A 12,817-nucleotide genomic window follows, 5' to 3' on the forward strand; every position below is an offset into this window, starting at 1 on the left:
GCATTGATATAAGAACAATCTCATGAGAGTGAAATTCTAAATAATAAGTATATAGTTCAAACTATTATCCCTTATCTGCTGAGTTGTAATTGAGGGCCATTTAATTAATATTGAAGGGATAAGATTTGAAAATAATTTTGTACTAAAACCATAAATAATTAAATTTAATTAACATGGTCTAATTTTAGTTAATACACAATTAAAACCTGGAATTTTAAGTCATTTTTGTCTGATTTTTAGATTTGACAAAAGAATTCCCTTATATAAAGAAAAGTTACTTTTATAATAATAAATACTTTATTGATCCCTAGTGGGAAATACTTCCGTTACAGCAGCAACGTTTAGAAACACACTTAGCAGTGTCTTCTAAAGTGCCTCTTACTGGAACTTTCCAACTAGAATAAGCTGCATCCTTACTCTCTCACTCCTAATTCATATGATTTCACTGACCTGTGATAATTTCAGCTGTCTTCATACCTTGTTTTCATAACTCTTGTTGTAATTTACTTTTCCCTCAGTCCTAGAGCAGCTATATTTAACCAGAAATATCCAGAGATTGCATGGCGTGAAAACAAATCTTTGATCATTTTCCTTACTCCTTTTTAATTCACTGTACAGCTGCCACAAAATTACAAATTTCACGACATCTTGTATGTAGGTGTTAACAAACATGATTTTAATCCTGAATATGTTTTTCCCCTCTTTAATAAGACATTGATGAATGTCGCATCTCTCCTGACCTCTGTGGAAATGGAACTTGTGTCAATACTCCTGGAAGTTTTGAGTGTGAGTGTTTTGAAGGCTTTGAGAGTGGATTTATGATGATGAAGAACTGTATGGGTAAGTATATTCAAAGATTACTTAACCAATTTCATTCCATGAAAGTGGCCAGTGATTTAGTTAATAAATATATTAAGTATTGTCAGATGCACAGTTAACCTCTAATCAATACATGTAAAATGTTAATAGAGTATAGATTAAACAAAAATTATAGTTAAAAGCCGATAAGACTTGTTAGTTGTATCCTCAGAGCAAGAAGGAAGAATCCAAAAGGTAGTCACCTCAATCAGTTGGTGAGACAACTTAAAAGTAACCAGTGGGATTCCTTAGTCATGTTTCAGAGTATGAATTTCTTGATTGTGTCCTTGGTTGGAGGATGCTCTTTGGCACAGAGGAATCTACAAGTGGAGAGAGTGATTCATTTGCATAAATGGAGGAATAGCTGCTCAAGGAAGCTTTCTCCTGATTGCTGTTGAATTTTAATTCTGTCACATTCAGCCATTTTTCATTGTGGAATGAAGATAACATTTTATAGCTCTGATCAACATCAGTTAAGAAAATGTATTAATGTAGGTGATCAGTGGCAGATTTAGCAAGATCATGAACATTTGTTCTAGCTTTAAAGTATTTAAGGGAGGATGTGAAGAATTATTTTTCTCCTGTAACTAGTGTGCTAGAGGCTTGAAACATTGCCTGAAAGGATGGTAGATGCAACAGCTCTCCATCATTTTTGAAAAGTACTTGGTTGTGTATAGGAAGAGCTGTGACAGCAGTCCAGATGCTAGAAGGTGCATTGGGCTGGGTAGCCCCTTTTGCGGTTTTCTGTGACCTTCTTTGCTTCAGTTAGTAGCAGCTTTATTGTAATGGTTGTGAGGGATATTGTAACTATTTTTGAAGCCTTTAAACATATATACTCAGTGACAACTTTATTAAGCACATGTGTACACGTGCTCGTTATTGCGAATATCTAATCAGCCAATTACGTGGCAGCAACTCAGTGTATAAAAGACTGCAAACATGGTCAAGAGATTCAGTTGTCATTCAGAGCAATCAGCAGAAAGGGGAAAAATGTGATTTAAGTGACTTTGACCATGGAATGATTGTTGGTGTCAGACCGGGTAGTTTGATTATCTCAGAAACTGCTGATCTGGGGATTTTCAGGCAAACAGAGTTTCCGAGAATGGTACGAAAACCAAAAACATCCAGTGAGTAAAGATGTTAATAAAAGAGGTCAGAAGAGAATGGCCAGACTTGTTCAAACTGACAGAAAGGTGACAGTAAATCAAATAACCACGCGTTTCAACAATGGTGTGCAGAAGATCATCTCTGAACACATAACATGGTTACTGTGTGGTATGGTAGCATAGTGGTCAGCACAGCACTTTACAATACCTGCGATTTGGGTTCAATTCCTGCCTCTGCCTGTAAGGAATTTGTACGTTCTCCCCATGACTGCATGGGTTTCCTCCTGGTGCTTCAATTTCCTCCCAAAGTCCAAAAATGTTATGATTAGTAGATCAACTAGTCATTGCAAATTGATCCATGATTAGGCTTGGATTAAATCGGGAATTGCTGGGCAGCGAAGCTTTAAAGTGGATGGGCTACAGCTGCAAAAAGATCGCACGGGGGTTTCCACACCTCTGGCTATTTTATTAGGTACTCTCCTACACCTAATAAAGTGGCTACTGAGTATTATGCATGTGTAAGTGTATTTTATATATATACTATTATATTACATATACTATTATGACGTTACCCCATTTCTTTCCTTGTGCAGATATTGATGAATGTGAGCTAAATCCCCTGCTGTGCCGAGGTGGTACTTGTATAAACACAGAAGGCAGCTATAGATGCATGTGCCCTCCGGGGCATGAGCTTACTTCAGATGGCAGTGCCTGCATCGGTAAGAAAAACATATCTACTCTCAGGGGATTATCTGACCACTCATAGCCAACATTTTATTTTTTAAAACTCCTTTTTCTGATTTTTGAATTCTTTTCTGCAATATGTGAAGTTTTCTCCTTTCTTCCCATTTTTCAGATATCAATGAATGTTCCCTCAGTGATAACCTCTGCAGAAATGGTAAATGTGTAAATATGATTGGAACATATCAGTGTGCCTGTAACCCAGGATACCAGGCTACCCCTGACAGGCAAGGCTGTGTTGGTAAGATTCAATGAGATGTATTGAATATATAATTTATTTATAAAAGCATTTTACTGTCAACTGCATAGGTAACTACTTTTCAGTTTTGTATCTTACTGCCTTAAAAATGCTGAGTGAATTGATCAAAACTCAAGTTGTCATTTTCACCAGTTCCTATAGTGGTTTCTGAGGATCAAAATATGACAAATTCACCTCCACCTGCCCAAATTGTTGCTTTAGAAAATCTTTAGTGTCAAATCAGGTTCTTATCTCTTTAGCAAGACGAGGTGCATCAGACTTTGGCCTTAACGTGCAAGTGGAACCATATCCAGATTGATCCATCTTGGAAGTAGATGTTGGTCAGCACATCGCTATCTTATGTGTCAGGCCAAATATAAGCCTTAAGTTTATTTTACTGAACGACTTATCTCCTAAACGGGATTGAGTGAGTCCTCAGCTGGGCTCCAGTCATGATTCAGCTGCATCTCAGAAGGTCACAGAAGGTGAGTGGGACAGCACCTTAGTGTGGCCTCTTCCACTCATTTCTGTGTCCAACCTTTATCTGTCAACTCTTAAGTCTCAGAAAAAAAATGGTGTATTGACAAGAGGGCTATTTGTATCATTTCACTCCTTTTTAATTGTGTCTGACTGCTCCTTTCGATTTTTAAGAATGCTACTGCTTTACCACCACTACTACATTTGCCTTTGCACTGGCAGTTGTTTTCACAATCTGGGGAATATTAATAAGCCCACTGTGCATGCTCAGTGGTCCAGGGTCATGGGTTACGTTTACATGGATGGCCTGCTCTGTCAAAACATTGCTCCATTCAGGAAAATTCCATTATCGCTTGATGATTAAGAAATATTCTAATTTTCCTATCAGATTCTTTGTTGAAATCAATAGAATGGTAAACTGGTTCTGCCTTTATTAATTTCTCCCTTTTCCAATGATCATGATGGGCAGTCTTACAGTAGTTTATCATGTGATTAATAATTCAGAACTCTCTACTCATAATCCAAGGACATGACTAAATATCAGAAAGCTGAGGATTTTAATTCAGTAAATTAAGGAATTTGGATTTTATTTTTAAACAAATCTCATGTTAATAGTGTTGATGATGTAATTATCAAATTATCATAAATCTCTTGGATTATCCGGAATAACACTTGCTGTTGTTACTTTCCTTGGCTAAATGTGAATTCCGATCGGTATTTGCAAACTCTGAAATACCCTGGCAATCTATTTATTTGTATTAAAAAGTTCTCCTCTTTAATAAGTTGAGAAGAAAACAAGATGCTTCAAACTGGCATCAAATTCAAGTTAAGCTGTGGTAAAATTCTTCCCCGTCAAGCTGAACTTGCAAAATCTGCAGAGCAAACATCTATTCACAGCTGTCTAGATGAGTCAGGTGCTCTCTGAGCATTTCTCAAATACACAATTTGTCCTACAGGCAGGTCAAACTGACGGGGGATGTAGTACAGTGGTGTGCTATGCGGAATGGTTGGGGGGTCTGGGGGTTTTTAACAATGACCCTGTTTCCTACAAAGTTTCATAGCATGAAGTCAGATAGGAAAGATGGATGGATAAAGGGCAGCAGGCAAATGGGATCACCATTTGCAACTTTCCTTTCAAGCTACTCATCAACCTGACGTAGAAGAGAATCACTTTTGTGATTGCCACTGGGTATAAATGCTTAAAACTTTTTACCAATAGCCTATAAATGACGAAGCGTCTCGGCCAAAAACATCGACTGTATTTCTTCCTATAGATGCTGCCTGGCCTGCTGCGTTCCACCAGCATTTTGTTTCTGTTGAAAGAATTCCTTGGATGCTTTAACATGCTGACATTTTCCCAAACTTTAAATTTACCATCTTAAAGCATAGCTGTGGTGTCAACCAACATCATCTCTTTTATGGGTGGATTTTTGCACTCTACTTTGAAGTTTTAGGTTACTGCTTAAATTAAAGTAGAAAGTTTGGAAAAGTTCCAAAAGATTTAACACTATCTTTTTCAGTTTTGATGTTGTGACATACTCTCAGTCTTAACCCTTTTGTATAATTTATTTAATGTAATGAAATAAGCTTGAAAGCTGCATTTAGAATGACTAATTTAATGTACGTCATTACCAAATGTAATAGTTAACTAATCTACTTTTGCTACTTGTTTCATATTTCAGATATTGATGAATGTACTATCATGAATGGAGGTTGTGATACACACTGTACAAATTCAGAAGGCAGCTATGAATGCAGTTGCATTGAAGGTTATGCTCTAATGCCAGATGAAAGAACTTGTGCAGGTAAACTGAGAAGATATTTAAAAGTTAGACATCATTAGCTGTTACAGCAAGTTCATGTAATTCAGAGTTGAGCCATTTTAAATGAGTTGGATTTTATTACCATGAGACGGTTTGTTCTTAACTCAGTGAGATCTAGGAGGTCAATCTTGTTTGTGAATATCAATATTAAACTTAATTATTGAAATTTGTAAGTATCAAAATGCATAAAATATGCAAAATAAATGGAACATGTAAAATAAATTAAAACCATATATATAAATTAACACCATAAAATAGTGTTTCTTTATTTAAAGATAGACTTTGCATTGTGTGTTCCCTGCTGTTCTGCACTCCCACTGCGATCAGTGAGCATGCTGATTCTGTATTAGGATGAACCTGTTGCAAATTGAAGAATACGCCACCCAACATAAATCTTGACAAGCCGCTGTTCTGCTTGAGAACTCCAGCCACAGAGCACAGACAGGGGACAGCTGATAGAGTCCCGCCAGAAGATTTATGACTTACATGTTCGTGTGCGAGTTCTGAAATTTACTGGCAGTTAATACAGTGAAGTTCTGGCAATTTAATGCAGAGTTTCTAGTACTCCACAGTGAAATATGGGCCTGCATTTCTGCTGTTAATCTGTAAAGGTCTGCTTAAGCACTAAAAATCAAGTTTATAATTCAGCTCAATGTATTTTCCCATCTCTGAAAACTAAGTTTTTTTTAAACAGCAGTGGAATAAGGATTATTCAAATACGTGATTTTCACTTGACATTTATTGTCTTACTTCATTAGACATTGATGAATGTGAGGATAATCCTGATATTTGTGATGGTGGACAGTGCACCAACATCCCTGGGGAATATCGCTGCCTGTGTTTTGATGGATTCATGGCTTCTATGGACATGAGGACCTGCATTGGTAAATATTAAAAAGGCAACATTTTTTCTGAAATAGTTTATAATGTTATGTACAGTTAATACAATGTAAGTACCTGACACATTCAGGATGTATTCGTAGCAGCACTAATGCTACCATAAATTAATTAATTGTTGCTGATAGTGACGTAAAGATGTGTCATTTCAGATGTGAATGAATGTGACCTGAACTCTAACATCTGTCTCTATGGTGACTGCGAGAATACCAAAGGTTCCTTTATCTGCCATTGCCAGCTTGGATACTTTGTGAAGAAGGGAACAACTGGATGTTCAGGTAGGGTCAACCAATAGCTACAAGGTGTGTCTTATTAAAAATCTAATGACATTAGTTTTAAGCTTTTTAAATATATACAACATAAAATGTAAAACCTATTTCATGGGTCTCATGTTATGACAATACTCTAATGATAAGAACTTTTTTTGGCAGTGCATTTTGGAAAATCGAGGACATGTTTGTTACTAAATGCAGGCAGTGAGTTCAGTTCTTTTCCCTCGAAGTGTATTTTTGACAATCAAACTTCAAAGTACATTTATTAAAGTATATATACATTATAAAACCTTGAGATTCGTCTCCTTACAGGCAGCCCCAAAACAAAGAAACCCAAAAGAATCTATTTTTTAAAAAAAGACTGTCAAACACCCAATGTGCAGAGGTAAAGAAAACAAGTCATGCAAACAATAAAAGCAAGCAACTAGCATTCTGAACTGAAGTCCACAGAGAGAGTCCAACCACAGATCCTTAGTTCAGCACAGAGCCAAGTAAATGTCACAGAGCAGTGAGCTGAATCAGCCCGTCTGTTACCTCAAGTCCCGACACCCTGACCTTTTCAATCTGGCCCAGTGCCAAAACCGTCATCTAAACATGGGGTTCAGTCACTCCAATGCACTTTGGGGCCTGGACCCCACTGCCCCGATTCAGCCTGTACTCGACCTTTCAGGTTCAGCCCAGCGCTTAAGTCATCGTCCAAACATCGGGTTCAGACACTTTGATACAATTGCAAATTATAAATTATCAGTGTTGATTGCAAAGAAACTTGGTATAATAAGACTTTAATTAAATGTAAGCCAGATTGGTAAAATCTCATCACAGCCAAGGATAAATCAAATCCTCTCTATGAGTGCTGCCTCAGAGTAGAGGACTATAAAATAACAAATAGCCAAGCTAAATAAGATTCAAGTAATGCAACATAGGTTTATTAACCTCACTTAAATCTACCTTCCAACCCAAACATTTTAAGGACAGCGTTTCAAATTTCTAGGGTGTTTTTGTGTGAAAGGGGGCTTCATAATTTCAGTTCTAAATTGACTAGCTGTAATTTTGAGACCAAGCCATTTAACTTTTAAGGATTTAAACCTCATTGTTGCTGAGATTTCTTCACCTTTAATCTGATGTGTTATTATTAAATTAACAGTTGTATATCACTTTGTGCTGTATCTATTTTGGAAAATAATTTAACCTAAGTTATTTAAGTTACTGCATTTCACTAAACAATAAACATTCCCTCATTAAGGAAGAGGGAGCTGCCATGAATGAATAGAATAGGTTTAAACTGGTGAAGTGTGCGATTTATCTTCAATTGCCTTTAACAGAACAGAATTATCAGAGAGGCATTCTGAGAAAAGGCCATTCATTTTTCATTTCGGGTATACAGAATAATATAGCACATAATAGTACAGGTTTCCCCCACTATCTGAATGTAGAGCATTCCTATGAAACCGTTCGTAAGCCGAAATGGCGTAAAGTGAAGAAGCAATTACCATTAATTTATATGGGAAAAATTGTTGAGCATTCCCAGACCCAAAAAATAACCTACCAAATCATACCAAATATTACATAAAACTTAAAATAACACTAACATATAGTTAAAGCAGGAATGATATGATAAATACACCGCCTATATAAAGTAGAAATAATGTAAGTACAGTGTAGTTTCACTTAACAGAATCGGGAAGTTTGAGCCAAAATCGATTTGTCAAAAAAAATCGGCACGTACACGCACGTCACGCATGCGCACACACCTGCCCACGCAAGGCTTCATGGTCATGGTAGTCTTTCTCGGGGTAAACACAAGTTTAAAGCGAGCGTCTCTTTTCGTAAAAGTGAAAATCCTCTCTCGGTTAACGAAAACGGGTACTAATGTAGGTCTTTCGTAAAAGCGAAATGTCGTAAAGAGAACGTTCAGAAAGCGGGGGACACCTTATAGGCCCTTCAGCCCACGACACTAAGTTTTGGGAGATGTAGAAACCATTAAGTGTCAGAGAATAAGAACAAGAAAGGTAATGAGCTGTGGAAAAACTTTAAGATCCATGTTATTTGCTTGACTGAAGGAGCAACATTATCCTCAGTACAAGAGGAAAACTTTCCTGTCTTTAGCAGGGATATTTCTTCTCTGTGTGGAATAGGAGAAAAGGTTGGCTATTGCACTAGATTAGCAAACACACTGCATTACCTAGATACTGATTAAAGTACAGTGCTTAATGGAGGATACTATGCAAATAGCAATTTTTTCATAATATCCATTGTAAATATTTCTATTGTGTAAGTTATTCTTGTATCAGCAATGAATATTATTAGCTTCAAAAAGTTTCATAAGAGGCAAAATAAATAATTTGTATTATACTCTTCATTTTGCAAAGCAAGTCATAAATCAGTAACACAATTTTTTCAATGTTTTGGCAGTGATTTCTCTATCTAATAGGATATATGGTTGAAAACCAAGGTTACATCCAAAATGTATCTTCTATGATTATGTTGTCTTGTCTTTTTAGATGTTGATGAATGTGAAATTGGGGCCCACAATTGCGACATGCATGCTTCATGTGTCAATGTTCCTGGAAGCTTCCAATGCAGCTGCCGTGAGGGGTGGGTTGGTGATGGCACCTCTTGCATTGGTAAGTTTTCATGTTTGAGAACTAATGGACATTTGTTTTTATAAAGACAAAACTGCGCGGAATTGATTTCAAGTTGAAAAGAAAGTATAAGATTAAAAAGTGCATTACGTCCAAATTTGTGCAGTATGTAGGTAAATAAATGCCTTGGAGGAAAGAAATTACACTCTGGTTGTTTTTCTGACTATTGCAGCGTAATGCATTTGCAATGGCATTTTTGAATAATTTTGCACCAAAATCTGTTTTAGTTGGAAAATACAGTGCAGTAATTGTTGCATAGTTTTTCTTATCAGATCTAGAGGTTTATAACAGCGTATTTAAAGTGAATTCTGCAGTTGAGAAGAGTTGTCATTATTATAGAAAACAATTGCAATTTCAGAATTTAAGTAATACCCATAATTGGAAAAGCATCCCTTAATGGTTTACAGATGCCTAATTTGAAAAAAAAAATGCATGGAAACAAAGACCAAAATAATAAGTGTGTCTTTTTTAGAGTTAATTTTTAAAGAGGAAAGAGAAAAAAATAATCAGAGAGGCTTATGATAGAAATTCCAGTGCTTGTACATTCTCCAGTGGCGTGACAAAGAGGGCGGAGGTTAGACAAGAGGCCAATGTTAGAGGAAGACAGTTATTGTGAAGTATTTGTGCAGCCATTGGTACAGACCAAGAAGAACTAAATAAAATTTATTTTGGTTCAGACTGGTGAAAATAAAAATTCACTGATTTAAATTACATATTTTCAGATGAAATGCAAAGTTTGAGAAAGATCTAATTTATAATCTGAATTTCTGAGAGTGATTACCAGTGGGATCTGGAGCATACAACTTCATTGCTACATGGAAAATCATGATTGAAAAATGGTAACTTCCACAGTCATTTAGATAATAGCCACCAGGGTTGTTTCAAAAAAGAAATGTCATATTCTGGAACAATTTCTGTACTACTGCAGATCATTGATAAAATACCCATTTCTCTGAAACCCTTCACACCACAATCCACTTTGAGTATTTTTTTCAAATTTTGACTTTAATAGTGGATCGGCTTTTGAAACTATTGCTGTACATCTGAACTAAAAATAAGTCTCCCTTGAGTACTCAAAAGGACCTTACAACAAGAAGGTTTAATTTTTAATCAAACATAAAGTTGCTTGAACAGGTCTCTTGATTCTTTTGACTGTCAATTGTATTATTATCTAAAGAAAAGAAAATTTATCTTTTTTTTAAAATCAAGATTATGTTGTGGCATTTTGTTGAGCAATCAAAATAAAATCCAATTCAGTTGCCACTAGAGTGCCTATGTTCTAAAATACAGACTCAATAACAGGTGCTGGAATGCAAATACTGCTCTAAGGGTGAAACAACATTATGAAAAATTAATTAATTTTGTATGGCACATTGGTTCGTTGTTCGTCCATCATTGATGTCAATGAGGACCTCGACACCATTATGATGGTGTCAAGACTAGCGTGTGATTTGGATTTAAGTGAGGGAGAGTGGCACATTAGGAGATTAATAATTTTCCCAATACCAGAAAGTCCTTAATCAAAATACAAATGGTTTGCAGGAGAGGGTGACAGACCTGATTGATAGAGATATCCAGACAAATTAAGAAGTTTCTGTGTAATCTCAGAATGTTATCAAAGTGCCCTGCATGACGTGGAGCAGCGTTAGCAAACTACGTGATTCAGAATTGCAGTGTTAAATTTTCTTGCATTCCTGTGGGATTGAATTTGGCTATGGTATAATGTGACTTGAGAGACTCTGCTTTAATAAATTGACTGAAGCTCCTAAACAAGCTTTTGGTGCCCAGTGGAATGAGGTTTATTTAAGATATGCCTTTGCCCTTACACTCCATTATCCAAGAGGAGACCTATAAGGCTCTTATGACGACATTGTTCTTCTACCTTGGGATGGCAATTGCTGACAAAGGTCTACTGTGCCAGTAATTTACCAATTCAGCTCATAATTCTGCTACATTTTCTTGTTACTTCAAGAAAGTGCAGGGGATATAGAGCTCTTCCAACTGAAGAAGTGAGCAGTTTCATTCAAAGAAACTTGTAAATTTCTTATGATCTGACCTTTGCAATGAGGATGTTGATAAGACGATTATAGACTGCCTGAAAACTACAGGGAAACGGAAAGAGAAATGCCTCCATGCTTCTCGTCTCAGTAGCCCAGAAATATTTTATTGTTTATTACTATTATCACTGTTCGCTGAAATTGAACATTGGGAAGAGTGAATTGTGTTAGAGTGTTTGGCGTCACTCCAGAATTTCTCCGGAAGGCTTACTGGGCCCTATTCAGCATTAGCTGCTTCTAACAGTGTTATGTCACACCTCATAAAATGTTCTTTTCCAGTATGCCAGAGAAATAATCCAAAAACGGTTGTTCCCCAAATTGCCTCATCTCCCAATGGTCTGATTTTTGCCCCAAAGGCCCCTTTAAGTTGTGATGCCACCAATAATAGTTCCAAAAGGCATCTGACTCGTGGCTTTTTCCACACTTTTCCAACCATTACTTCCCCAACCCCCAACTTGACCTTGGTTCCAGATGGCACATTTTCCTTTCATTCTGTACTAAAGTTTGCAGTGGCAGGCCTGTGAATAGAAGTCTATTGTTGTGTTACACAATGAATGTATATAGTCACTGTAAAACCACACTGCACTTTATAGAGTATAAAATTTATAGACCTTAGGGTGTGGTTTATAGATGATACCATGACTCAATCATTACCAGTTATAAATTACCAAGGCAGACTATGATGAGATGTTCCCTTACTGTGTATCAGTGGCATTTTCAGTTCTTAATGAATCTTGGACCCGGTTTTACATTTGTGTCAAGGAAGGAACTAATGTATAATGTATTGTGTATTCCATTCAACTAATAAGGTGCCTTTTTTTAAATTGGTAGACCTTGACGAATGCAACAATGAAACTCATCATTGCAACCTCAACGCTAAGTGTATGAACACTCCTGGGTCATATCGCTGCCTCTGCTCTGAAGGATTTAGTGGGGATGGTTTTATGTGTTCAGGTATGATGAATGAATGAATGAAACTGATGCTCTTGTTTAATAAAAATGCAGCCATATATGAGGACTGAAAGTGTACCATTTTGCTTTGCAATAAGGTTACATCATAACGTATTAAAGGACCTCAGATAATGCCTTCATCTCTTTATAGTTATGTGTAGATGATCAATTTTCATACAAATCTACAGGTACCAGTAGCCCTTTATTTCATCCAATTAGTTCAATTTTGTGTGTGAACACAGAGTATGAATTGGCAGAAAATTCTCCCAGCAGAGGCATTATTATTTGAACTTGATTCTCATCTCACCTCTCACTACAAATCCAGTCACTCTTACAGCTGGCTGGTGGCACAATGGCATCAGCGCCGGACTCTGGAGCGAAGGCCCCCAAGTTCGAATCCAAATCGGGCCATCCCCCCCCCCCCACCCGAACACGCTTTCCATCCGTGCCGGGTTGAGTGTCGAGCTAGCCACTCGGCCTCGTAAAGAAAAAAAGGGTTGAGTCAGGAACGTTCATATCGTGACCTGGTTAATCCGAAAGGAGACCAATCCTGACGCCACGCACCAGACAAGGATGGCTGACTGATGCGACACGCTTAAAAAAAACTCTTACGCAAAAATGGTGATAAGGATAAGAAACTCAAGCCAACCGAAAATGTTACCATCTCCTTCCTTGCTTTAGTCACATTTGTCACATCTATACAGTTTGCCAAAACGAGATTAGTTATCTCCTGTGGCATGGCACAAGAGTATATT

At 36.9% G+C, this 12,817-nt stretch overlaps 1 protein-coding gene across 2 annotated transcripts in view; it reads left to right on the plus strand.

The window, feature by feature from the left end:
- LOC134357404 (fibrillin-2) overlaps window positions 1–12,817 on the plus strand; it is a 347,942-nt gene that overhangs the window by 231,759 nt on the left and 103,366 nt on the right. For both annotated transcript variants that reach the window (XM_063068953.1, XM_063068954.1), the window contains 8 exons: window positions 712–840; window positions 2,558–2,683; window positions 2,821–2,946; window positions 5,103–5,225; window positions 6,002–6,127; window positions 6,293–6,418; window positions 8,914–9,036; window positions 11,943–12,065. In XM_063068953.1, the coding sequence (XP_062925023.1) occupies window positions 712–840; window positions 2,558–2,683; window positions 2,821–2,946; window positions 5,103–5,225; window positions 6,002–6,127; window positions 6,293–6,418; window positions 8,914–9,036; window positions 11,943–12,065 (1,002 nt within the window). The remainder of the gene's footprint in view (window positions 1–711; window positions 841–2,557; window positions 2,684–2,820; window positions 2,947–5,102; window positions 5,226–6,001; window positions 6,128–6,292; window positions 6,419–8,913; window positions 9,037–11,942; window positions 12,066–12,817) is intronic.

This window comes from Mobula hypostoma, chromosome 16 (genome assembly GCF_963921235.1).
Source record: "Mobula hypostoma chromosome 16, sMobHyp1.1, whole genome shotgun sequence".
Lineage (NCBI taxonomy): Eukaryota > Metazoa > Chordata > Chondrichthyes > Myliobatiformes > Myliobatidae > Mobula > Mobula hypostoma.